The 27940-nt window shown below is 38.9% G+C and overlaps 1 protein-coding gene across 3 annotated transcripts in view; it reads right to left on the reverse strand.

Moving 5' to 3' along the window:
- The window catches only part of MKLN1 (muskelin 1), a 106724-nt gene that overhangs the window by 19688 nt on the left and 59096 nt on the right, over positions 1 to 27940 (reverse strand). For all 3 annotated transcript variants that reach the window (XM_069801539.1, XM_069801540.1, XM_069801541.1), the window contains 7 exons: positions 19857 to 20069; positions 17806 to 18027; positions 15650 to 15779; positions 7012 to 7159; positions 5828 to 5942; positions 3051 to 3190; positions 271 to 373 (listed from right to left, as the gene is read on the reverse strand). In XM_069801539.1, the coding sequence (XP_069657640.1) occupies positions 271 to 373; positions 3051 to 3190; positions 5828 to 5942; positions 7012 to 7159; positions 15650 to 15779; positions 17806 to 18027; positions 19857 to 20069 (1071 nt within the window). The remainder of the gene's footprint in view (positions 1 to 270; positions 374 to 3050; positions 3191 to 5827; positions 5943 to 7011; positions 7160 to 15649; positions 15780 to 17805; positions 18028 to 19856; positions 20070 to 27940) is intronic.

The raw sequence follows: 27940 nt of genomic DNA on the forward strand, positions 1-27940 counted from the left end.
AATACACACCAGTACGTTGGAATTAAAACAAAGGCCTAGTCTTCACTATTATGAGTACAAAAGCTATTTTACAACTGCAGTTCCAGATAAAATGACTGCTTCTAAAGCACTATGATCTTTAGAGCAGAGAAATACATGATATAGCAAAGTGTCATGCACCTGTAGAGCTTTTTCAAAATGAATAAAAACAAGGCTTAAGAGGATCAAAACTCCACATGAGAACACAGTTTACATTTTTTTATAACTAAGACAGGGATCGGTCATCATTACCTCTTTTGTCTCCTCAGGGTCCGAGTGATCCACGGTTACATACAAATCATTCTGCAAGTACTTCAGTGCACTAAGAGGGTCAGTCTGAGCTTTTTCTTCAAATCTGCAAAGAGACAGAAAATTTGAGCACAGCCATTTCCTTCAGGACTAAGTACTACTATTTCTACAAAGAGCAAAACCCATCTAACAAAACCTTCAGCCCAGTATTTCCAAACAACACGATGTTAATGGCAGCTCAGCCTCCTACTTGCAGTAGTACATGCACGCTTTCAAGCCAGACTGAAACACAGAGGTTTTTGGGGGGTGTAAGGGAGTTACAAGGGCAAAGTATTACACTCTTACTAAAAATATTCAAAAGCATATGTACAATAACTTCTTAATACATAAATATAAAACACTTAGTACAGTTGGTTTTCCACAAATAAAGTAAGGTATGAGTAGCACCTCATGTGAGGAGCACAGTTCAGACACAGGCAAGCCTTCAGCACTTCAGTCCCAGGGATATTTACGTTCCTGACTGTGCAGAAGTGCAACTAAAAGTACAGGGATGGAGAACGCTCCCCACTTCTGCCAGACAACGGAAAAAGGGACAACAGGGGTGAAAACCCCTAGATTCAATGAATACTGCGCCTTAATATCCCACCTTCAGAAAGAGTACATGTACGTAAAAATCCTGTGCACTACCACCATTATTTTCTCATTTTCTTTTAATGAACAGAAACTGTAACTTCTGTGAATTCCCTGAAGAAGTTAATATAGCTCTTGGAAAATGACCCTAGGCTCAGCACCATCAGTGAGCAAAGCTACTTCCCTGCAGCACTGAGTTGGATGCATAAGCCTAGAAAAGATGAGGTTTAAATTACCTATCTTTTTCTCCTATCACCTATTTGCCAAGTGGAGTATTGCACTCTGTTGCCTTCTCCATCACCAATACACAGTATTAAGCCTTCCCAGGAAAACAGCTCAGACAATTCTGGATTCTTCCAGAGATGAGGACCCTACTTAACTGCCTTGTATCAACTGCCTTACAGGAACACATCGTATTTTATTCATAATATATTTCAGTTACTTTTAGCAGAGTATAGCTTGTCAAACTGAAAGAAGTCACACTGAATAGATTTAATCATATTGTTATTTTTTTTATTTGGGTCATCAACTTGGCTATTTATACAGTAGTGGACATGTGTAGCCCAAATTTTGAAATTGTCTAAAGATGTAGGTCGTTTAGCCAGTGTATGGAGCGCTAAGACTATGCCTATTACCTGATGAACATGACATTTGGGTATTTAAGCATGATTTCTTCCAAACATTCACATAGATATTCTTAGATGATATTGCCATGGTCCAGGAGAGCTTCTGAAGGACCTGAAATAAGTGGAACCACTAACACCTTGCTCTTCTACGCCTAGCCAGCTTAGTTCCACTATGGCTGACTGGTACTAAACAAGCTAATTGGCCAAACAGGACTCCAGCTGATGCAGTGGATTTGCTGTGTATGCAAGCCAAGTACCTGTTCTGGTACCTAGAGCTTGATGGAATGCAGGTAACAGGCAGCCAAGCGACTCTGCAGCAGTTCAGCTCCAGCCCTGAGAGGCACACGAACCCGAGAGGCAAAGCACCCATCATACCAGTCCCTGGCTGGTCATGTTTGGCTCCCTCATACGGACCCCAATAAATGGGAGCATGGTGCATAAACCCCAAACTTCTGCCAGACAATATGAAGCAACATTTCCTTTGAGTGCAGTTTAAGCAAGTAAAAACAAGTAATCCAGAGCTGTCTCTGGAGGCTGTACAGCTGCATTTGCATACAACCACATGTGGGTTTAATAAACCTCCCAGATTACTGGGCAAGACCTTATTCATTCTTGTAGGTATTCACATCTATTGCGTGGCTAACCCGCAAAAGGCCTCATCCAGCCACAGTGATTATGAGTTGAGTATAGCAATTTGCTTACTGCCTCAGAAGTAAAACACCATCAGTAAAAACTGACCTCCAACTCTTGGCAGAACCTGATATCAAAGTATTCTCACCAAGAATGCAGAAAGAGCTATTTATTGGCTTCAAATAATTTGCTGGGTCTTGAAAGGCTGTCTCGCTGCTGCAATTTCTTGCCTAAGGCAACACCATAAGCTTGATTTTGAAAAGCTGTTGCCCTAAATAGCATATATAAAGCAGCTCTGAAGTATCCAGAGTGCAAGAAGCATCACAGTGTAGCTGAATTCTGCATAAGTGAGATCTTTCAAGTGATTCTGAATGAGAAACTCTGATGACCTCACCACAGTTGAGTCTCAGATGTGCAAAGGCATCCAGCCCCCAGACTTCATTAGCATCCTTCAGAGCTGTTACTATCTCCTAGCACAGTGTTTCAGAAACATTCTCCATTTCCTTGGGAGGTGACAGTACCAAAACACATGTTGATGAACAGCAGAGTGAAAAGGGAATCTAAAAATTCCCCACAACTCCCCACACAACAGCCAGATTTTTCTAGTTTTAGAATAACACAGTAAAACCAGAATGAAGTTAATTTTGTAGTTTAGCCCTGCCCCACTGCTTTTTATTATTAACATAATTTTTTAAAAATTAAAAATAATCAAGAAACCTGAAGATGATCATATAATCAATGAAGTGACATCTGCCAAAAATTTACAAAATATTCAAGTTTTAGCAACTTAAAAACAAAACAGAACAAAAATACCCCAACACCCCCCCAAAAAAACCCCACAACAAACCACCAAACGCATTGGAAAAGAAAATTGCAAAACACCTTTTGTTTCTATACCTGTGCTTTCTTATGAGGTATTTGCAGTGTCTTAGCAGGTATTCCTTTGAAGGTCGACAGAGCTTCAGAGACCAGAAATCGTCTAATCTCATCTTTGGAGAGCAAGACTTACCAGGATTCCCTCCAAATAAATAATGAACCTAAGCAAATCAGAGGCAGATCAAAAAGTTGATTGTTTGTGTACATCCATTAAACAAAGACTATTTACTATGTCAGCATCTTCGTAGAGATTTATTCTGGAGGGAGAAAACTGCCTTTTAGACAAGCTGCTCCATCTTATTATTAGCCTTACTTTGTCCCCTAGGAGATGAAGAAAGTTCTCTTAAACTGCTTACATTTTAAAATAAGAAAAAGCTGCACTGTTAGCACCTCCCTCTAGCAGATTCCTGAGACATTTATAAGCATACAGCCACAAACCATGCAATCTCTTTCTTTAGAAAAAACCTATGAGCGTGATAAATCCTTAAGCATCCAAAATATGAGCAGAAAAGAAGGATCTGAGCCAAGTCTTTTTAGCCAGTTCAAAATACTTGATGCAAACAATACTTAAACTGATAGATTACCAACCTCTTCTCCAATCTTTTCCTCAAAGACTCCAAATTCTCATTGTCACGAGAGGCTAAATTAAGGAACTTGTATTAAGCCTTTCTCTAATTTGGGGATGAGCAGATTACACCCATATAATTGAGAGATGACTCCACCAATCATGCATTTTCTTTGAAGAAGAAACATTTATGCTTGTTAGGAAGACTCAGAAAAAAGGGACTTTGTAGACTAATGCTCTGGTTCTGGTCAGAGCACTGTCGGTGAAGCTGCACTACTAAAGCACCACAGTTCAGACGAGCAGCCTTTGCCTTGAGTCAGCGAAGACTATTATCTTCCCCAAAGACAAGGGCCACTGACAGAGTGGGAAGTCCTAAAGATGCTCCAAGTGACAACAAGCCCAGTCCAGCATAATCTTGGGAGATGACCAGCAGGCCTGTGTCCCCACATGTCCCATAAACTCTACAGAGCCTTCATCTGACTTGCAGAGAAAAATATTTCCATGGTCTCTAGAAGGGCAGATTTGTCTTGCCTCAATACAGCAGTCTAGCTGCCAGACACTCAATACACTACATGGGCAGAAAGGAAAAAGCTAACTGAATAAAGAGTAAAACAAAAAAGCCAAAACTGTAATGTTAGGAAGAACTGAGGAAGAAAACACCAAACTTATCTAGAATCAGAAGTCGCAACCATTACTGTGATTGTCTTCAAAGACTCTAGCAATCCTGAGATGCCAATCATGGACATACTAAATATACCTGTACGTAAAATCTATTTTTGCTCACAATAGCTCAAATGAAGTAGTCTAACAGCCATTCTAATAGTTTCAGGATACACCACCTTTGAAATGCAAGGCTAGATTTATGGAGAAAGGCAAATCTCAAGAAAAGTGGAAGTGTTAAAAAGGACTGTTTATTTCTTCACTTTTTTATTTCTTCACATCGTTTGGTATTTCAGACTCCGGACTGTTGATATTAAACATGCCACAAAGGGTCTTTAAATGCTGAGGTTCAAGAAGTCCAACAGGCTACCTTTCTCTACAGCTTTAAAAATAATCACTCAAAACAATGTATTCTGCATCCCACTGATGTAGGCTCTCCTTATTTATATCAGAGGAGTTTAGAAAGGTCATTTGAACAGAGGTTTCTAAAAATAAGACTCTTCAAAACAAGCACATGAAATAGCTCTTCAGATAAAGCTGGGCAACTGCCATGACTTAGCAGCCTTCACAATAACTTACAAAACGCTACTCTCAATCTCAAGGTACCTTACACTCAGAAGTAAACCATTAAAGGCAGAACAGTATTCACAATCTATCATTAAAGTTGGTGAAGACAACAAAAAATACAAGTTCTCCCTAGAGAAGCTGCACCTATTCCTCTTTAAAATCACCCTTATCCCCAAACTTTTGGACTAATTGGGTTTCCCAAATTTGATTAACATCCCATGGAATGATAAGACTAAAATATATTTGTCTTTTTCAGTCCGGACTGTTTCAGACTAAAAAGCAATTTTAGAAAAAGTTTATTGTAATTGCAAAATATCTGTGAAAGTTTAAGTAAGTGTGTCACAGTAATTTAAATTCATACGTTAATGAAGTTACGGTAACCTAATCCATGGTTTGTGCTTTATTGGTTAATATGCACAAAGTCCTAAATTTACTGAGCAGTCATGTACACTATAAACAATTTTAAGTCTACTTAAGTATGAATATGTCCATTAAAGTCAGATAGTGCTAAAGAATGACAGTTGCTTCTGACATGCAGGGCAAAGTAAGGCACCTCTGTTAGAGCAGATTCTTAACAGTGATTAGTTCATTCAAACGCACTTTCTCCTAGAAATGTTGGTAACAATCTGTGACCATTTATTTACTAACAGGTTGTGAGATTAAGTCCCTGAGGATAATGAACGAAGTTTCAAGTGTTCTCAAGCATGAAAACAGCTAGGAGCTAGCCACTTGACAACTTTGTAGAGATATACTATATCCCATTGTCTGCATTTTGATTTCAACTAGGAGCTATCATGTCTACTTCGCGTTGACATAAAAAGTAGCTTAGCACCTTATTTCAAAAGATGATAGTAAGTTAAATGAAAGGTACCCACCACATTAACCCAAACATTAACACTATACAAAAAGCTATGTTCTTTGTACCATCTTTGAAAAAGCAAGTACACCTTAAGAGCAGTAAGACTAAAAAAAAAAAATCACTATATATGTATCTGGACCTTCATACCTTGTGCAACTCATCGTACACCAGTTGATGGGCGAACCTTGGGCAGGGCTCCTCTTCCTGAAGGCTTTTACCTGGATTCTCTTTTGCTGCTTGATCATTCTTATAGACACAAGACCTGAAATACAAGGCAGTAAGCAAGGATTAGTAGTACCTATAGGAAGGCTATAAGGTACAAATGATGTCAATTTGAACTGCTTGGCATATAACACCAAAGATTTTCTTACTTCTCTATGTATTGTCCTATCCCCATTCTTAGCTTTACAAAGAAACCCATCCAACAATCAGAGAAGGTCATCTTGGCTGAACACAGTCCTCAATCACAAGACAAACAGGAAAAAAATTCTAGAAAATTTTACATCATGAGCTTTGGAAGTATCTTTAGATGTTGCACTATTTGCTAGCAGAATTGTCAGCATGATGCATTTTTCATTATGGAGAATACCATCTTGGACACAGTAGACTATAGCAAAGGTCACAGACTACAGCAAAGCTACTATTTCAATTACTGATTTCCAAGCAGACTTAAGTGATAACTGAAAATCTATTTTTTAAAAACAACATTCACACCTTTCAAAGTGATTGGCCCCACATTAGACGAGACCTTGAATACAAAAAAACGCTGCCAGCTCTGGAAAGGGACAGTGGCAACCAGCTACCAAATACAATACAGCAAACAGTCGAGCAGATATTTCCTCAAAATACTGGATCTAGCAGCGACCTGAAGTACCACTGCATGCAGCCTGAAAAGAGCTGATAGATCTAGCATGAAGATTTCTCCATCACCGTTCATACAGCAGACCAGTTTCCTTAGTTTCTAATAACTAGTACCATGTACACTGCTATTAACAACTTACATTTGACTGAATTTTCTGCACTGATGATGAATCCTGGCCTTGAACATTTCCTACAGGAAAAACTTCTTATAATGGCTTACCTCCCCTCATCCCCTCCACCTGCCTCCAATAAAGAAGTTCACACGATTTGCCTCCATTTGGCTTATTGCCATGGTGTCTCTAAAGACTATGGGAAAAAAATGTGCCTCAAGGGAATTCAGTTGTCTTCAACTTTACCATTCCATGGTTATAAGAGGTTATAGAGTTACCTGGGAGACAGGATCGTGTAGGATTGCTTTCTAAAGAAAGTCATTGTAGATGCTAGAAATAGCACCTCTTTCATTGACTTACCAGCTGTTCCTCACAATGTCATAAATCCAGAAGGAATTCCTTACATTCTCTTCCCGCTTCTCCTTATCTTTACTGAGCCCTGACAAGACATGGATTTCATTCAGTTCTGGATCAATGGTAGCCCTTTGAGTGAAACCTGTCATTGGAACTGACAAAAAAAAAAAAGTTACACACTGAAAACAACGGAGGACACAGGAAGGGATCCAAGCACCAGACAAATGCATTTCCCTCCCCCTGCAATTCAACAGATTTTCTAATATCTATGGTACAAGCATGAGATTTCACATAACTACCTCTTCAGTATTCTGGGATAAATAGCATCTTAAAAAGAAGAAAATGGGTTATACTTAATTACTTTCACCTCTTCATCTTTCACATAAAACCAAGCCCAATGGACTGAGTGATCCCAAGCTGGTATTTTCTGTGACCTCTCCTGCACAGCGATCTCGTTATTTACCACAACTTAAAACTGAAATGGCACATCTCAAAACAGGAGGCATGCAGGAGTTGTCAAGCAAACAATTTGCTTCTTGCACATGCCCTCCAAAGCAGGGTGAGAGGGAGGAGAGGAAGAAACTTCATCCAGAGGCTGACTTCTTCCCTGCTAAGGACAAGTCCAATGCAAATTCTCTTCTTCCCTTCCTATTTGTGACTCATGGAAGCACAAAAAACATTCTGAGAGCTGCTGTTTCCTAGTAAAAGGTATGGACAGAGCTATCTGGGAGACAACCAGCTCAGAAACGAGGATTAAACTGTCTAAAGATAGAGCTAGATGACCCTTACAGATATGAATAGAGTGACTTTGTTATCTCATCTGTAAAAGGAACCATTGATTCCAAAAGGCTTAATTGCAAAAGCTGGGAAACTCAAAAAAATTCAAGATGAACTCAAGATTACATAGCTCGCAACCTTGCATTGCTTCCTTTAGGACAAAGATGTCAAGGAAGTTTTTTGTATTTTCTAAATAGTTGTGGTATAATTACCAAGCTATTCTTCTGTTCCACCTTCAGATTTAGAAATATGGTGAAATACTGAGGATTCCAGCAGTTTTCATCATAATTCCCCGAAAAAAAGGTCAGCAAATTTGTTTGGCAGTCCTTTTTGTTTGTTGTATAATTCCCCATTTCCTGTTTCCCTAGGCAACCATCCTTCCAAAATGTATTTGTGAAGAGCACGTGATCTTTGTTTACAGACCCTGTTTGTCTCATTTCTCTTTCTGGGTCAGTTTACAAAGGCTGGTAAAGGTTCCTGGCCTTCGATCAAGATTTTGGCATGAAAAATTCTCAGAACTCTTGTATTTTGCAAATTCTTCCCTGCAATTAACTGCAAACCACACACACAGACTAGAAAACAAGCCCTACACTAATAAATCATTTAATATTGCTGTTTAAGAACACACAAAATGGTATTTTGCAAGCCCATTCTGTAATAGGTTTTGGTCTCCTACTTGTCTCTTCTCATTTGGTAGGCCAAGAAAGTAATAAACATCAATTAAAAAAAATCTGAGCAGCATTTGGTTTTCTACAGTTTAAGCCCCTACTGAAATGTTTAGTAAAGCCAAAAAACCCAAACATTTCTTAAAAAATAAAAAGATCAGATAAGTCAGAGTCCTGTCGACAAAATCCTTGCTTATGGTTTTACAGAAAAGCAGGAGGCAGAGCCTTTGGAGCCCTCATCAGCATAAGCCTGCCTATTTTGACCTCCAATTTTGCCACAAAGTTTCAAAGGAAAATTAATCCAGTTTGTAAGCAAATGGGTGGCAGAGCGGAGAACAAAAGCAGGGAACAATGCTGGCACAACAACAACTACATACCTTGTTTTAGCTACAGACCACAAGGAAGTTTTTAAATAAGACTAATGAGTACTGTGAAAGTCACCCAATAAGGAAATTGAGAACAAAAAGACAATTATAGACTAAATATTGTTAATTTTTGAAAAGTATCATGTAATGTGTTTGCTTGCATAGTCAAGGACTAAATCATTGACCCAAAAGGATTAAATTCAAGGCATATTTAAGACGTGTCTGCCAGAAGAGCCATCTAAAGTTGATCAGCAATTCTAATGTACATGGAAAATGTCTTTGCAACCCTATCTACTGCTTTGAACATTCAAGACCATGCCAGGTTTTTAGAAAAAAAGCATGCAAATCTTCAGAGCATTAATACCTCAGGCTCATTGAAATTAAAATTATTATAATCATGAGAAATAAGGTTGCTATATTACCATTGATACAGAAAGCATACAAAACTTGTCTATGGAAGTCCCATCCCTCGTCCTGAAGTGTTAAATGAGTTTTGCATCTAGCTTATGCTCAACTTCCTGAAGCTGAAATTATTTAAATAATGGAGGGAAAAGCCGCCAAAGTTCAGGGCCTCTTGTTTTTTTACTTGATAGTAAGAATAGGATTTATCCACAGCAACTGCAATCAAAACCAAATTCAGGTCAAGTAATTTCAGGCTTCCCTCAGTTGTAAATCAATCTTTTCTTCAGACTGTTTGAAATGCAGAATGTCTAGAAAAATAATCTATCAAAAATATATATATCCTACATTTAGTAAGGGCCTAAGATAGGGAACAACTTACATAAACTTTGACCTATCTAAGCAACTGTGTAGAAACCATATTTAAGTAGTGCCTTGGGCTAGACAACATTGACATCTCGTTTTTTGCAGAGGAAGACAGAACTAGAAAGTTAAGTGTAATTGATTAAAAAAACAAAACAAACACAAAACCCCACAAACCACAAGACAACACAAATTTGGTAAACAAGTCCCTGAAAATAAATAGAAAATAAGGCAAGCTACTACACAGTAAGAGGGAGATGCTGTGATATTTTAAACACAACAGAAACGACAAAAAGATGTTTACCAAGGAAGTCTGATCCTTGACAGAGCAAAAGGGCTACATAAAATCCTCACGACTGACAAACACTTCCACTAGGGGGTAAGAGAGCTTCATAATCTGCAAGTGCAGCAGACTTGCAGTAAATGCTGGATATAATTCAAATGATTGCGGTCAGCATATTAGAGAGGGACATGGGCTGTAAACTTGTGAAAAGTACTTGTGATATTTAGCTAACAAATTTAGCGTATATTGGGAAGGAAATTTAATCCTCCATGGGAGACAGAATTGAACCTGTGACAGTAACTGATTGCTTAGGATATATTTTTTAAATTTTAAGACTCAGAGTAAAAAGTCATGAACAAGGGGTGAGAATCAGACGCAGTAATGCCAGCGCACTGCAAGAACTATTATTTGCAATGTACTAGATCCAAGGGGTGCATAAAGTCCTAAGAATGGCTCCATGGAAGTTCCCTTGCTCTTCCACTTCTTTGCATAAACGTAAATCGGCTTTGGAGCAAATCTCCACCAATTTCACACCATTCAGAGTGCCTCTCAAGCCCGGTGATCACTCAGGTCAGCTGTGGGCAGACAACTCGAAGGACATAAAGCAGCAACTGAGGACTTAGCCCTGGTTGTTTTGAACACAGCACTGGCCTGTCGCTATGCGATATTAACTTGGCTCCTATGACAATGCATTACTGATTGAAGGAGAAAAGCTGTAGAGAGAAATTACTAAACACAATAAAATCCCAAAAAGTCTAGTAGATGGTGAATCCTTTTCTTGTGCCGCTGCATTTTTTTCCCCCCTGTAATCTCATTAACCAGTACAGGGTAGAAGGACAGTAACTAATTGAGAACAAGAAGTCTGAATCCTCTCTCCAGAACTTAACATTTTCATTTATTTTTATATAGCAAAAATAAAAAGCTCATGGCCTCAATATTTGAAAACAATATTCAGCCACACAGGCCTTGAGTTAGCAGCTAGTTACATAAAGAAGTAGAAATTCCTGAGAAAGCTTTGATAAGATGCTGCATAACCCTGCACAATATAATTTCCATTTAAATGTAACACATTGGAAAAGCTTTTTTACAAAAGTGACACCTAATTGTGAAACAGAGATGTTCTCACTACCACAGTCCCTACTTACTGGCATTTATTTGATCACAGTGATCACTTAAGCAAGCTGAATATTTTTTGGCTTGTATGTGCAAACAGCTAGTTATTTCAAGCGCACTGTTGGCTGCTGCCAGTATCTAAGCAAGAAAACAGAGCTTTTACACAAAGGCAGAGTTTGCAAAGCAGTAAATCGGAGTTCACAGATGTGGTTCTCACAGTACTAGACAGAAGTTTGGAAATTAAATCTCATCTCTCACATTCAAGGGTATGCTATAGCATGTTTTTAAACATGCTTTGAAACACAGCATTGGCAAAACAATTATATAAAACTTGTAGACTACAGACCACTTCTGAAGGATTTGTGTGAAGGATAATTAAGAGAAGCAAATTAATTGACAGCCTTTTAGTGCCACCTAAGTTATGAAACCCTCAGAATACATTACTCCTAATACCACTACAAGTGATTCACAAGTATCCTCCCTCCTTGTGAAGCCTCGTGATTAAAAAACTGGAGGAAGCTAGATCACATGGATATTGTTGTTCACCAGAGCCTGGCACCTCCCCGACAGATTAATTTTTAAAAACCAATAGGTCAGCAAATTACTCCATACCACAACTTGTAATCCATATAAAACTGAAGCAGCACCTCGCACGAACTTTAATGGAGCAAACCTTGATGAGTGATAGAGATAGCATGCAGGCCAGCTGTTGACACAGCAAGATAATGATTATCCTCTTGGATTTTTCATGATGAGACTGCGTTTGGCAGTCAGCCAAGGAGCAGCTAAGACAACCATTTGAACAGTTCGGCTGTCATGTTGAAAAAGCAGTAACCCAATGTCCAGCGCTCGGTTCTCTCCCAAGCAACACGAGATTTTGGTAAAAACAAGTCGGTTAGTAAATCTGAATGGAATTCTGCTGCTACGTCATCTCTATAAAGCATCTGAGGATTAGGTGACTGCCTGCTCTCCTCCTCACCTTCACTGTCAGAGGAAAGTATTTTGAGATTGGTTCAGAGAAGCACCTCACAAGACGAAGAGCACATAAAGTCCCTCACTAAACAAAGCGCTTCCAAGGCAAGACATGTGCTGGCCACTGGCAAGGTAGACCTTAAACTGAACAAGGGCAAAACACGTCAGGTGTCACAAACAAGATGATCAAAATGAGATATTCAGACTGCTTGTCTGAGCTGGATCCTGGCCATGTTGAGCAAGCTGTGCTATCTATTTTGATTAATGTTTTTCTGACATCGTCTTGTTTTAAATCAGGATTTCCTGGACGGGGCTGTGTTGCCTCTGTCCGTGGTACTTATCCATGAAATCTCCCATCTGCCAGGTGCACAGCTCTGGATCTGGAATGAGCACCTGCCCCAGCAAGAGACATGGGATCTTCAATGGTAGCTAAAAAATATTTGCAGTTTGCCCATAAGAACTACTTCACCATTAAAAGGAGCCACAAGAACATTTAACGCTTGTTCTTATTCAGCTTTGGAAGTTACTCAATGCCAAGGGATCCAAGATGATCTTGATTCTCTTGCAGAAGGAAATTCTCCCCCTGACCGACAGCTCTGACACACCACCTGAGTCAGGGCCAAAAAGGATTATCACAGGAGCCTTGACCACAAGTGTTCTCATTATCTCCCTCAGACCTGAAATGACTGCCTGTGATTAGTCATGGATTGTGTGCTAAGCAAGTCAGGCAAGCTGTCAGTACAGCCTTTTGAAGACATCTGATACTGGTGGCATCTCTAGACCACACGTACACTTCAGAGATACCCTCTGGCATATGCATGTTGGGTTTGGTTTTTTTTGGTGGTGGTGTTCTTGTTTGTGGGGTTTTTTTATAATTAAAGCATACAACTACTCTAAAAAGGTTTGTTCGTCAACATACACATTTCTGCCTCTCCTCCAATCACGGGCTCTATTCAACTGTACTCGCTTCCTCCAATTTGTACCGCTACTGCCTTTCTTCACATCCGACTCATTATCACAGTTGCATCCTCTGCTATTCTGTACCATTTTGTCCATTCTCTAGCTGAACTAACAAATTTCTTGCTCCTAACAGTTATCATGCACCATCCCTAATGGCCTAAATTCACTGCAGTGCCCTCCTTTAACAACTAAGAGAAAGCACCAGGTTTTTAGATGCAATGAGCTGGAGAAAGAACCCATGCTCACGGGCAAATGGCATTTGCCAGACATGAAGAGCTGCAAGGCTTACCCATGTTCAAAGCAGATCAAGTCAGGAGACATTTTTAGCAGACAGAGCTGTGTGCAAACCCATCTTTCAGAAATTGTACCTTGATCAAATTTGAACTTTTCCCAGAAATGAAAAAAGCACATCTAAACTTGCTGAAATTATTGTTCTTTACTCCAAATTAAGAAAATTTAAGTGATACTTATCACCCAATATTCTCACACACATCAGCTATACAAGGAAGTGGTTCCAGGATCAAAGGCACAACTAAGAGCAAAGAAACACTGAACAGCATAAATATCTCATCCAGAAGATGAGAGCAGCAAAACCAACCATCATTACCATAGTTTTCTAGCATTCTAGCATTGCAACAACTCCATATTACTGATAATTCTTAACTATCCATTTTACTACTTTTTTTTTTTTTTAAAGTCTTCTTACTCCTCTAACAAATTTTAAACAAATACACAATTAAGTTCTTTTAGGAAGGGTAAAAATCAAAATAGCTCAACTAAGAATAGAACTGAATGCCACATGCAAGCCAGGAACTGAAAGTAATCATGGGACTTTAAAGGAACATTTAGGTCAGGCATCCTCAACTTGACTCATCACACTGAGCAGCTTAAAACTTCACAGCGACCAGTCAGGGAGTCACTTTGTTCATACAGATCAAAATGGTATATCACTACTTAACAAGAGCCCAATAAAAGACTTGCTTTTGGGGTGAAAATAGTGCTGTCAACATTTGCTGCCTGAATGTAACAAGCATTTTGTTCTCTTCCTGTTAAAATGCAAATAATCCTAGCATTTTCTTTCAAAAGCAAGGGAAACATTCAAATCTGTTTATTTTCTATACACAGGAGAACAGTAAACTGAAAATCTACTCGTGAATTATTTCCAATGAGTCATTTTCTTACAAAGTCAAAGTCTACTTTACCGCTTTGGGACCTGTGAGAATGGGGAGGAGGGCTAAATACTATAGTCTCATTTGCTTAACCAAACCTTGCAGTTAATGTACTTGCTGAGAAGCAGAGCTCAGTGTCTTCTCCAGCCATAAGACAAACTCAGTATCTTTAAATCTGAAGTAGGCTCAAGTGTCAGCTTAAAGCCGCATGTTTTAAAGCTTCTAGCTATAAAGAAATGCAGTTTTAAAAAAGCAAAATGGCAGAATGCTAGCGATTTCATGGAAAAAAAAAAATCAATTCTTTGAAAGCTCCAAGGACAACAAACGGTGCGTAGGTGTGTGTAGAGCAGCATCAGACAACATGCAGGCACCTTAATAAAGAAGACTGTCAACAATACAAGCTGGTTCTTTCTTGGAAGCACTCAAGTAAATAAATGACTCCAGAGAATAAGAGCTTGGGTACTCTTCTCCCTCATTGGCATAACTAAATTAATGAGCAAACAATAACTCATAACTATCAATAATTTACTTCAAAAGTTCAGCAAAATTACTTGCTAAAAATTAAGCCTGATGAAAATAAGGAGGGCAGCCTAAATTCAAGATAAATTAGCTTCCTGGGATTTGGTAACTGGAAGAAGAGAAAACAAGATGGGGACTGAATATACCCAATATGAGAAATATTCATAACTTCTGTAGTACACAATGCAACACAAATTTCAACTTCTGAGCTATATGCTAAAAATCAGGATATTTGCAACAGGAAAATGATGTGCTTATATATGCAGAAATCCTTTTTGGAAAAAAAAGGATCATTCTTCTCTATGTCATTGAAAGGGAAAAGGTACAAAATCAGTTCTTTATGGTTACATTACAATGCCTTTTGGGTGGTTTTAAAGGTTTCTGCTATACAGAACTATGCCTACTGTATATAGTTCACATATATAGTGGTATGAACCAAACAGGACTGAAGCCTTGCTCCCTCCTCTTACTTTTTTTTGGCCCTCCCTGATAATTTAGTACAAGAATGACAGGACAACAGGCCTCATCTTTCTAGTCAGCTCCTGCCAGGCAAAATAACCTCTGTCCCTCTACTCCAATTCTCTATCTTTGAGCATCCTACCTCCTTTTCTGCATCTCAAACCAAGCAGATTATTTCTATTTTATGGCATCTCTCACTTGGTGAAAACTAGAGGAAAAAAAATTGCTTTCTCCTTTCCTGGTTTAAAGGAAAATATTTTTTCAGCCTTTTTTTTATTTTTGGTCTTTGCTGGAGTTTCAAAGGAGATACTTTTAGTTCTTATTTTGGTGAATTTTTTTCTTTTGGAGGTGCTACGTGGTTTCACACATCAATTATTTGTATTGTGCTGAAGACAGTGAGTGTCAAATGACAGGAAGGACAAAAGAGCTGGCATAAGTTTAACCTATATACTGTGGAGTTTTTACTTGGGTATGTAGGGCTAGTTAAGGATGCTAACCTGATACCACAAGACACTGAAGCTGGCCTTTCACCTACTTAACAATATATTTCTCATTTGTACCAAGGCGAAGAAATTAATATGTAGTTATATATACTCTTACCCATCCCTGAATCTTTCTTAGTGCCATCTGATATGATATCCACATGATCGCTGTCTACATCATAACTGAAGAAGTCATTCAAATAAGTCTTCGATCTCTGGCCACCAAACACATATAAGCAGCGATTTTTCTAGAATGGAAAAAAAAGTTTGTCTTCACAAAGCTCAAGAAAGCATGTTGGCCAACTGTGACCATTAACAGAAACATTAATGAATCGGAGAGTAACAGATATGTTTCTTGTAAATTTAAAATCATGCCTTAACAATCAGGTCTGCCAGTTTTAATTTGGTAAGTATCTTTTACTGTCATCTCCACAAAGATTCACAGGGAACAATTATGCAGAACAGGGTATTATTCTCAAACTCAATAAAAACTTAAGAATTCTTGATTGGATTCTTGATCTTCTGGATTCTTGGATTTATGACTTCCCAGTTTCAAGAGCTAAACCATTAAGGACTCACAGCTTCTACACCCCAAAAAGCCTCTTACAAATGCAATTTTAAAGACTTCTTTTTCATGATCTATATGAAGTAACAAACCTGGATCCAACAGAGTTTCAGCTCCAGAGTGACTAGGCAGATTTTACAGTTAACTATTGTATCCCTGCCTGATCAAGATATAACTTCAGAACATTGAAACAGCAATTCATTTTTCAAGTTTAATATAAAGAATTAACAGCCTCCATGCCTAAAACCTATTAGATCATAACTTCACTGTTAAAGAAAAAAAAACAACCAAAAAAACCACCAAAAAAACCCCCAAAACAGGAACAAAAGACAGACCGTAAGAGAAACCATCCAGGTACCAGCACATTACTAAACTCGGAACAGGCAAATGGCAAGCAGCAAGCCAAGAATAACAGGTTTATTACTTCTTTAAGTTTGCCAAGTGGAAAGTCTGTAAGAGGCATTATTTTTCTTTCAAATGGTTGAGAAAACAGCAAAGGACCTAAACTTCCATGACCTGTGCTTACAGAAACTTGTATTCTTATGTTTACCACAGACACATACTTGAAAAATCCTCAGGTAGCTGTGCAGAATTTTGTGTGGCAATGTTTTTCACCAGATTTTAGAGCCATTCAAAACAAGAATAAAATTGAAAGCTCTGAAAGCACAGTATTCACTATAAAAATTCTGATCTTTCATTTGAAAGGGAAAGAGAAATAAACTCAGTAAATTGTTCAAAACTGGCCATTTTTGAATCGGTGCTATCAGTATACACTTGAATGCCACAATATTAATTTTAATTCTCTTCCCACTCCCAAGTCAGAGTTTAATGTCAGCAAAACTCTACAAACTCCACTTATGACCACTAAGAAGCTGCCATGTAAATTCAGTGCTGAACTGCCACTGCACCACACCTACCCATGCAAGCATTCCTGCTTGATAGTAATCCTCTCCGTACTGCGCTATTCCACTGAAAACACCTATGTGGAAAGCTAGTCTAGAAGATATATGACACTAACCATCCTCCCTTTACCACTCTCACCCCACAGTTCCCGTGTTCTGCACTTAAGCAAACATGCGGTTGATGAGCACAACTGGAAAGGCAATGGAAGGTGGTTTTAAATACCCAATACTAAATAAAATGCTATACACACCCTGCCCCCCACCCTTTTCCATCAGGCTCTGGATGCACTGCCCATAACACCCATCTGTGCCCAGCTGTTAACAGCTGCTCAAGACAACAAGCAGCAGCTGAGTGCTCAGCACAAAGGAATGAGGCCTGTGCATCTCAATACACACCCAGTAAGCCCCTGCACTAGTCAAGTTTACCATTCCAGTAACTACATAGGGTATCTGCTAGACCAGAAACTTCTAAAGTTGCTCTACCAACTTTAAAAGAAAAGCTCTTTAGATCAAATTGAACCGTAGCCTTTGGGTCTATTTGCCATTATTCAAATAAAATCAACTATTTAAAATTCACCTTGCTTTTTACTTTAAATTTTATTCAGTTGAAGTCATGAAAGCTCCAAGACTTGAATTAATACCACCTGCACTTACCAAAGAAGCATCAGAATGTCAGTGAATATAAAATCAAGTGAGACAACACACCACTCGGGAGATTAAAGAGCTTCAAACTTGCAAGAAAAATCAAAACCATATGTTTTCCTTAAAGTCGGGCATCATAAATCAAAGTATGGTGTGGATACTTACAGAATGGAACAGCATACAGTGTCCTATTCGGGACTGGATATCCTCAGGTCCAGCATTACAGGAATCCTCTCTCAAAAGTTTCCATGTCTGACACTGGCAGTCAAAAGCAAACAATCCACTGAACTGTGGTTCGCTGGCTCTGCTGTCATCAACGCTGCCATTGCATGTCAGAATTCTGCCTCCAAAGGTATATATCATGTGTTTTTCAGAATCCATGCACATCTAAGTATGAGAGAAGTAGTTTTAAGCCAGCGCATTAAGACTTGAACACTCTAAGATTAAAGATTAAACATCCCTCCTCTGCAAGTAATAGCTAGTAAGTTAGACAGTACTCTGCACATCTCCTGAACCTCTAGTAAACAGAGAAGAACACATGTCTTCATGGTTGACAGGTATTAATCTCAGAATATTAATTTAAAATGCAAGTCTAATTTCAACTTATTATTTAATAAGCAAAAAGAAAAGACTAAAGGTACCCTTCATCACCTAAAAAAATTGCCTCTAGCTGCTCATTTCAAGAAAAAACATTTAGAGTCTTTCACCAGAATTCATAGCCAATTCTGCCAGAAAGTTAACAGAATATCACCTTTGACAATGGCATGTAAGGGAAAAATTCAAGATCACAGCTAATTTACTGACCACCACTTAATCAATCCAAAAATCAGCCTGTGATTTATCACTCAGATTCCATCCCGAGCATACACTTACTGTTATCCCATTACTTCAACATAAAGCAGGGACATAACCTATTCAAGGATTTTTTATGAGACTGCAGCAGAAATATGTTTATCCCGAAAACCTGAATTCAGTTTATGGCACACAAGAGCTGCACCGCAGTACAAATCAAACAAAACTCCCTGACTCCAGGTGATGTTTTCAGACACAGTAAAACGCAGAGGGTTACAAAACACCAGAGGGGAAAAAAAAAAAACAACCACCAAAACAGACAAGATTACAGTAAGATAGAGATGCTACTCAGCAAAGCCTACACAAAACAGTTCTAGTGCAGCATATTTTCGTGAAGGTTAAACAGAAACCGCTATCACAGTAGGTACTGAGGGAGAGAAGAAGAGCAGCTGCAGATTGATAAAGAATTCAGGGAGGACATTCTTTCCTAAGAGACAGCAGGGAAAAAAAAAAGAAACCATTTCAGAAGCAGGCAAACAAGGTACCCAGAGTAGCCTTGCCAGCTGACAATTTACTTTTGCCTTTTCCCTAACACCTGGGAGACTGGTATTCGTTATTAATAGAACAGAAAGACTGATTGGCTTTTGTTCTGCAGACAACACGTATCTTTAAATTTTGGTGTCAGCAGAAACACATATTATGCTGGCAAACAACAGCTTTAGTTACAAAACAGCTAGTACCAATAAAAGCAGTTCTTGGGCTGCTTTAAGAATGAGTACTGATGTGCTGTTTCTTGGCCATGCTTTACAAAAATCAATTAAGAACAAAATACCTTTTTCAAGTACACAAAAGCCATTAAACACACAACAGAAGTAAAAAAAAATATTCAGTTTGAACACACAGACAGGTGTGGCTTTTTAAAAGATTAGTAGCCACTCCTCTAAGGTGTTTCAGTCTCTACAAAGCAAGCACATTCTACAAATTTTAAAAGATAACCAATTTTGAAAGAATCCTGATCCTGTTGGCCTCATTTCAGCAGCTTGCTTACAGTATTCTTCTGAAGGTACCATACACAGCTTTGCAAGTTGTTCCCCAAAGTCCCCTGAGTAACCAGATCTGCAAACCCAGCTCAACGAGACTGATTAAAACCAGATGAACTGTTGCTTTGAGCTTTAATAAAATGTGTCTTACTAAAATGAATTCGTTTACGAAGGTTTTTATGACTCTTCTGACTCAATTTGATTAGAATACCAGTAGTCAGTGGCATTGGACAACAATACTATTAGAATTTAACTGAATGCAGATCACAGCCTTCCTCATCACTCCTATGTTACCCAATACAGCACTTCTAAACTGCAGGAAGCTATGATCAAATTGATTTGCAAACATTGAGAACTTGCACTAAGAGTATCGGTGTAGCTGACCTGATGATCAAACACCAGCTTTGGACCTCCATCCGCTGCAGTGTCTTCACTTAGTAACATCCATGTGTTTGTGTCAATGTCATAGCGATAGAAGTCACTTTTCAGAGATTTACTGTTCCTCACGGAGGAATCCAGATAGCGTCCCAGCGTGTAGATCTGCCTTCGTTGAATGTCAATGCACATCTTGTGACAAGATCTGGCACTAGGACCACTCTAATAAAGAAAACAACCAGAAAAATAAAGAGAATAATATATTTAATATTGCTCCAGGTAGGACACTGCACACTCATTAAGGGCAAATAAGTACTATCAGCAACTGGAAATCCTTTGAGAGTCAAGAAAATCCTGATTGTAATCAGACAAATACAGGATCAATATATAAGTATATATCAGGACATTCTGTAATTTCTTTGTCCTTTAGAAAGACACCAGCAAAAAGCTTAACACATTTTTTACAACAAACTCATGACTTGAAGCCTTTTTGTAAGATTCCTTAGAAAACAGACTGTTTCCTCCAGAAGTGATTCTCAGAGGCGTGTGAAAGCTACTTGATCTTTTAAAATAACAGAAGTTGATGCACATGAGAGGCAAATTAAGATGTCACAGCCTATAAATAACTACATAGGAAGAAGATTAAGAAGTGCTCTATTACAAGAGCCTCTGTTTTATTAATAGGCTGTTTTCTAACAGATCATAACCAGACACTCCCACAAGCAATCATATCCCGTAATGGGTATTTGAAGGTAATAAAAGCACTCCCTGTCCTTCACAAATAGATACAGCCGTTCCAGTCTCCAACTACAAGAAAGTTTCCCACGGTAAGCAAAACTGCCATGAGTTATGATCGTCAAGAGAAACACAGAGGGCCCCTATCAAATTATTATGTGCTTATCCATCCAGGAGTGCTCAACTTAAATCACAGAGTAATTTATTCAGTGGCATTACAATGAAGCTACGCATTACTGGGCAGTATCATTTCTGCTTCCCAAATCTAACTTTGAGAGCCTTTGCACACTCATCTTGAAGCATAAGTGATACTTCTGTACTCCAAAATACTAGAAATCAAGATGTGCAAAGCCTATTTGCAAAAGATCAGACAAAAGAAAAGGTAAAAACTGGCATCACGCTTATAGATAAACTCTGTAGTTTATTTGGCCTTCGTTTGCATAATTTTGGCACTATGTAAATGAGGATGCTAGAACAAGGCTGGCTAGCTAACTTTGAGAGTCTGGAAACCCACATGAAAACTGAAAAGACTTAAAGTGAAAAAAAGGTAAAATGTACAGAAGACTGAAGTATGAAAGAAAAAAATCTATTAAAATCTGTTGAAAAATAAAGATTATGCCATTAAGCAAAGATGTAACATAAATCACCATTTATTAGAAAACTTAAAGAAAAGTAGCCATGCCACACCAAATAATCAGCACAATATTTGCTCCAAGTGCTACCAAATACTGCCTTTACAGAAAACAAATCTGCATAATTGTACCATTTCATGTAAAAAATTATGCTGAAATTATTACTGAAACTTAAAATACACTGATGAAATATATTTCACTAAGTTGGATGAAATATGAAAGGAAGCTTCACATTTGTGTAGTCAAAACTTTACTACTCACGTTATAGAATTCAATTTCTTGATTAAAGAACAGTTGCAAGAAACTGTTTACAGTAATTCAAACAACAATCTGAAAAGGTGAACTGAATTGTTCATATTTTGTAGATATGAAGCATTATGTCAGCAATCAGTACAGCTTTGAGGATTAGTTACTTCATGGTAATTAAGATAATTTTCTTTTCTGAAAAAAATACTCATAGCACAAGACACTAGCATAAAATCCTGAAATGCAGCAAAAGTTCATTCATTGCCTTTGGTCACAAGGAGAAGTTGACAGAGAAGGCAGCAACATACTTTATTCTTGTTCCTAGAAAATATAAATCAGTATCTTCCAAAGGACCCTGTTCCAAACACAAAGGGCAGTTTCTCTGCATGAAAAGTACCGATTTGAGTATTCACAAAGGTTGCTCCTGATTCACAAGAAAGTAAGCCCAGTAGAGAACATCCATCTCTAGTTATGCAGCTGGGACACTTAAGGATATGCCACTGTTCCCCTGCCAAAGAGCTCATAGTTGCCTTGGGACAGCTGCCTTGTAGATGAAGCATTAAGACCCACCTGTGCTTCCTGACTCTCCCCTCTTCGTCAGGTCATTGCAGTTTTTTAATTGAATGAACCTGCTGATTTAAGTATCTTCCTCCACTCCCTCACCTCTATATGCTCTATGGGCTAAAGTAAATCCTACTAAATTTGCTCAGATAACATCTTCGGCACTTTCAGGAATAAATCTCAAATTTTTCGATCTCCAGACCTGCCTTGCCTTGAAGAAAAGCTGTACCTTCAACTGAAATTTGTTTAAGTACAGACATAAGTCTAAGACACTTAGAACCTACAATACCAGTTTCAAGCCACTGTCACCAACAGCACCGGTACTAGACTGGCTAAGTATACAACATACAAATTTCAACTCCTAAGGCTACGTTAAAATAAGAAAGAATTCAGGAAAAATATCTTCATTCTTGAGATATGCATTGGTCACATCTCGCACAGTAATATCCGCCTTTTTAAAGAGCTACTAAAGGTTTTAAGTTTCACCATTTCATCTATACAGGCACAGACACTTCATCACCTCAAGTTCACTTAAGAACTTTGATTTCACCAGCTTGCAGAGCCTGCCATAGCATGAACTATCTCTTGTAATAAAGAAAACTTCATCCAATTCATAATCTTTTCTCAAAGAAAACTGGAGTTATTCCTGCATATCACTTAGAAGATCACATGGAACCTGCCAAAAGCTTCCAATTTAGACTACATGTTTACCAATATGAGTAAATAACTCCATTAAACAGTGGTACACATTGGTTTGACATTTGAGGCAGAAGAGGGGAAAGGCTTAAATCTGTCTTCACTTGAAAACTACTCAATTTGACCATGGAAGTCCTTGTAATATGTATAGACTTCGAAAGGGGACACAAAGTCCATTTAAAAAGACAGATATGGGCAGACACTGAAAATGAATAAAACACTTCAAGGCACATGTGGTTAAGTGAATCAAGAGCCTGTGGGAGGTTGCAAATGTTCATTCAAAGACGTGTACATCATGCGGTTACAATAGCAAGCCTGTTGTTCAGACAAAGAACACACTGCCACAACTTGTCACGGAGAAAGTGACCCACCAAATTCAAATGGGAAAGAGTTTGTTCATTCCAGAAGCGTTCACAGAACTTGACCCCTTATAAGCAACAAGTGAGAAAAATTGACCATGATAGACATGACTCTCTTGAACCTACAGCTGAAGAGATCCAAGTGTGGTTAGAGAGCAGCAGAACAACCTTTTGTCCCCCCCTGCCAGGATGTAGGTTGGTTGATGACCCATGAGTTAACATCCCAAGGTGAGTGGATCTTACTAGAGACCTCTATACCCTTATTCGACTTTGGGCCTTATCACCAAAGATAAACTGCAGACACACAAAAAGTATCTATTGTACTTGCTACTCCTCTAAACCTACTACCTGCCATTCCCAAACATATTTGCAGCTAATAAAGACAGTTCCACCCGCACACTGATAACCACAAAAGGTTAAACAAGCCCAAGCCTTCTCGAGCAGAGCAGAAGGCAAATAACAGTTTTGACCAGTTTCCTTTTATCTACTTCTGTGGTTATCTGAACTCATAACAAATCAATGCAAGACTTCTTGTTAAATGCTTGTTCTTTAGATCTAGTTTCATCAAACTGTCTTCAAAGTTGTTCGCACATGGGATCTACGTTTTTGCAGGTAAAGCTTCAAGAACTAATTTACTGATTTAGTAGAGGTATTACTTCCCAAACAGAGTGCATCTTAGTGAAAACAGACTCTAGTAAGTCACGTCCAGCAACAGTGCCCAAACGATCTGAACAAACGCCAGCTTTGGGGACTCTTTCCAATTCTCATCAGGAAGCTTCTGGCTCACACACTTCAGAAATCACACATGAAAGAAGCTTGTGACTAAGCTAAGTTCTTATTCAGATGGTAAGCAATGTGTTACGCTGCTTTGGCCAGTCCCTCCGCTTATGCCAAGGCTGCGATGGCAATAGTAAACCATTAGCATATCACATTTCTAACCTACAGGATACCAAACAATACCAAAGATTACTAAGCATAGGCACCATTTGGCTTCTGTGGAACTCAGTAAGTGCCCACATGGCGCTAAGACTAGCCTGAACAGAATGGCTCTCTGCCACCCAGCACCACCGTACAATTAGCACAGCATAACAACAGCTAAAACAGATTAAACAGTGTGTGCCATGGCCCTGTTTGAAAGTGCTACAAAATACCAAGCTTCTATGCCCTACTCTAATATCCTTCCTCAAACAGGTTGGTCTTGATGCAACTCTTCCAGTTTCTAAAATACAGATAAATGCCCTGATGAGGGTGGGATGATAAGGAAAGGGAGAGATTATGTACAGCTAGGAGTACCTAAGACAGGCTTTCAATCCTTTAAGCGCCCAGGAGCGACCAAGGCCAAATAGGATTTTTTGGTTTCGTCAGTGCTACACGAAATTCAATTGTGCAACGCCAAGTGAATACACAGTATACTTTATGAAAAGCCTTCTCAACATGCTAAGCCACTTTATAAAATCTAATTAGAGCTTTCTTCATTTAACTTGCAAATGCTGAAAGCAATTATCCCACTTAAGGACTAACTTACAAAACGTTTTCAAAAAGCAACACAACAGCACCGAGAGACAACACTGCCTCCTTAGAATAATTGATTTGTTCCTATACAGGAGAGAAAGGATTGGGACTCAACTCCTTAGGGTAGGGTCTCCTCAAATAACTATTTATGCCTGAATCAGCATGCATCATCTTAGCAACAGCATCCTGGCATGCTCTGCTAAGGCGCAAACATGATAGCTTTCATTTTTTTGTTTTGTTTTTAAATAAATGTCCCATGAACCTGCTTTAATGCGAACAGGACTGCAGGAAGCCAGTTCCACTCCCCGTCCCACCCCCAAACAAAAACTGGGGGAGCTTGGCTTCTTTTGGTTATCACAACCTTTTGCAAATAAAGGGTTTTCAGCTGGAAGAAAATCTTTTATTCAGACTGATCCAGATGAAAAACCTCAGGAGCAAGCCTGGACCCTGTTCAAGAGTCAGGGAAATAAAAACAAAGAACAGCTGACTAATTCTCCCTTCTTGGTGCTGTAAAAGACTGACTGGAATGTGAACACTGCCTCCAGTATAAAGTTAAAAAATAAGCGTCATGAGGTAAATGCTCTTGTCCTAAAGCAAACTAGGACGAGGACATAAAAAGACACAAACAACCTACTTTGTTTCCAGTGCTGAGATCAGGCTGTCATGCAACAAATAGTCCCTCCTGCCTACACACAACTGCAGAGATTAATTGCTCTCATTTCCCAGTTTGAGAGTATAATTCATTTCCTCCTCCTCCCCACCCCCCCCAAAAAAAAGGAAAAGTTCTCCACAATCTTGAAAATGAAAGGAAATGCATATTATTCTTAGCATTCATTCAAGTCCATACTCTTTTTAAGATTAGAGCTTGTTAGTGCTTTATCAATGCCAGTCTTCAGCTAATGCATACTCTCAAAATGTTTAATCTAAGCTGTAGCTCAAAATTATTTGCTTTACTCTAGACAAGTACTAAATTCAGCAAGAGAAAAAAACTACAGCCATACACAAAATAAAACACTTTCATCCCATACCAGTTGCTTACAGAAAGCATTTTAAGTTTCTCATAACCTAAGGGTGCCAGAAACCTAACAAGAGTTGAATCTGTTGGGTTTTACAGTAGCGTAGGGCATTTGTATTGCCCGTCAGCCCAAACACAAAGCAAAATGAGCAGAGGCTGATGTATTGGTTTTCTTCTAATGTCCACGCAGTCACCAACCACGTGCCAGGAGCGCCAACTCACGAGAGGGAACAGGGTCTTGCACATTCAGTCACAAAACCAGAGCATCAGAGAGCACTCATGGCCAGAGCAGCCCAGCACAGGCACATGGGTAGGGCTGTGCACCGTCTTATAAGGGTTTCTTAAGTGTGCAAGACCCTCCCATGAACAGCATATCCCAGCTACTTTTTCCTACCCTGTATGATGGCAGAAGTCAGTGCTACACGTGTCATCTGATGTCAAGACTTGACAGCTCTAGCACTAGACTTAAAAACCTTTGAACATCACATGGGGTAGATACAGCAAAAGATTAAACTGGGATCTCAAATGTTTCTAGGAGCACAAGATGTGAGTCTAGCTCCACAAAACATATTCTGGATGCTGAATGTAGACTCCATTCATTCAATTACTCTGCAAGTTTGCCTTAAGTAGAAGCTTAAAGCAGCATATCAACCTAACAGTTACACTAGGTCAGCAGCCACGCATCTCCACTCTAAGATATTCTTGCCACTACTTATGGAAGATAACAGATATTCCAACTTACTTTTACAGCTGCTGTACCAGCTATACAGAATATTCTTTGAGAGTATACAAGTTAAATATGTTCTGCCAATAAATATTTTGGGAAGCCTATTAAATAGATCAGAACCTGGCTAAGAGTCATGAAGCTTAAAACTCCCCAGGGTGAATAGTGGAAAGCCATAGGTCTACTCAATTTTTCACACAAAAGAGTTAAATGTCTTATGACAAATACTAGATTTGGATATCAAAACGTTTCTGACAAGTATTTGCAAATAATTAACTATTAATAAGTCTAGCCACAGCTAAGACAAGGAAGATATCCTTCGGTCAGGCAGTTGACATAGCATTTGAGCTATAGCTAATCTGCTTACAAGTGCCCTCCTATAGCAATGCAACTAAATAGATTTAGTTGCAAAGTCCTTTCTGGGCATCTGACTCAGACATGATGGAGCAGATTAAAGTCAGAGGCAGCTTTTAGCACACAGTTTTGATTCAGCTCTTTAAGGTGGGAAAACAAAACAAAAAAAAAACCAGGATGAAGGGGTTCTGGGTTTTTTTCTTCCTAAAAGCATACACACATTTGGGATAGTCCTAATTTCTCACTGTTGATACTTCATGGCCTCAAGCTGAGCCTTCCACAAAGAGACTTTTTCTGCTTACACTAGAAGTAAAAAATAAATGGCCCAGTGTTCTATTTTTGAAAAACAGTTCAATGAGCTTATAAGTCAAATGATTAAGCTCAGAGATCATACGACATGATCCTTATGATCACAGTGGACTGGATTTGATGACCCATGAGGGACCCATCCCTTCCAGTCCTACATAAGACTTTACTCACACTGTTTGCTCCATCCTTCAGGGATCAGTGCAGGTTCAGCACAGCACAGACTCAGTGCAGCACATGAGCATTGCTATGAAAACGAAGAGATGCTTAATGTTCTGTTCCCATGATACTGCCTGTTAAAAATTAGTCTCTCAGCAGGCCTGCTTGCAGAAAAAACTAATTCCAGAGTATTTTCATAAAGGAATGAACTAGCACATGATCTATTGGCTTCTGATGAATCCTGATTAACGCATCTTTGAAGAAATAAAGTGTGCCCTATGAATTCACTCACCAACTTTCCAAAGCACTGATATTCTGCTTTTGACAGCTGTGTTGCATGAGTTTACCTACAGTGCAGAAACAACTTTGGCAACCGATGCCTGCTTTACTGCCAGTGCAGCGGAGCCACATGCCTGGGTCATTTCTGAGCTATGTACTCTTACTTGGCTTGCTCTCACACCAAGGTACCATCGAGGCCTTCCAGCAATGCGTAACACTTGTGGATCTCATGTTGCAGTAAACCAAGGCATCCTATGACGAAGAGAATTTCTAGGCAAGCAAGTGGAATAGTGAAAAGGGGAAAAAAAACTCACAGAGCTTCAAGCATGCAAACAGCATGAAATAATTCTTTCATTTACGTGAAGCAGGTTGCAGGAACACGTACGAAGGTCTTGTCTAGGCTTTAGTTTACAAAAATAAGTCACCCAGCCTACGTGATTCAGCTTACAAACGCAAACGAGAGAAGCACTGAAGTAATACCCTAGTACAAGACAACCTTGAGGCAAAAGGACAGC

This window comes from Haliaeetus albicilla, chromosome 14 (genome assembly GCF_947461875.1).
Source record: "Haliaeetus albicilla chromosome 14, bHalAlb1.1, whole genome shotgun sequence".
Classification (NCBI taxonomy): Eukaryota; Metazoa; Chordata; class Aves; order Accipitriformes; family Accipitridae; genus Haliaeetus; species Haliaeetus albicilla.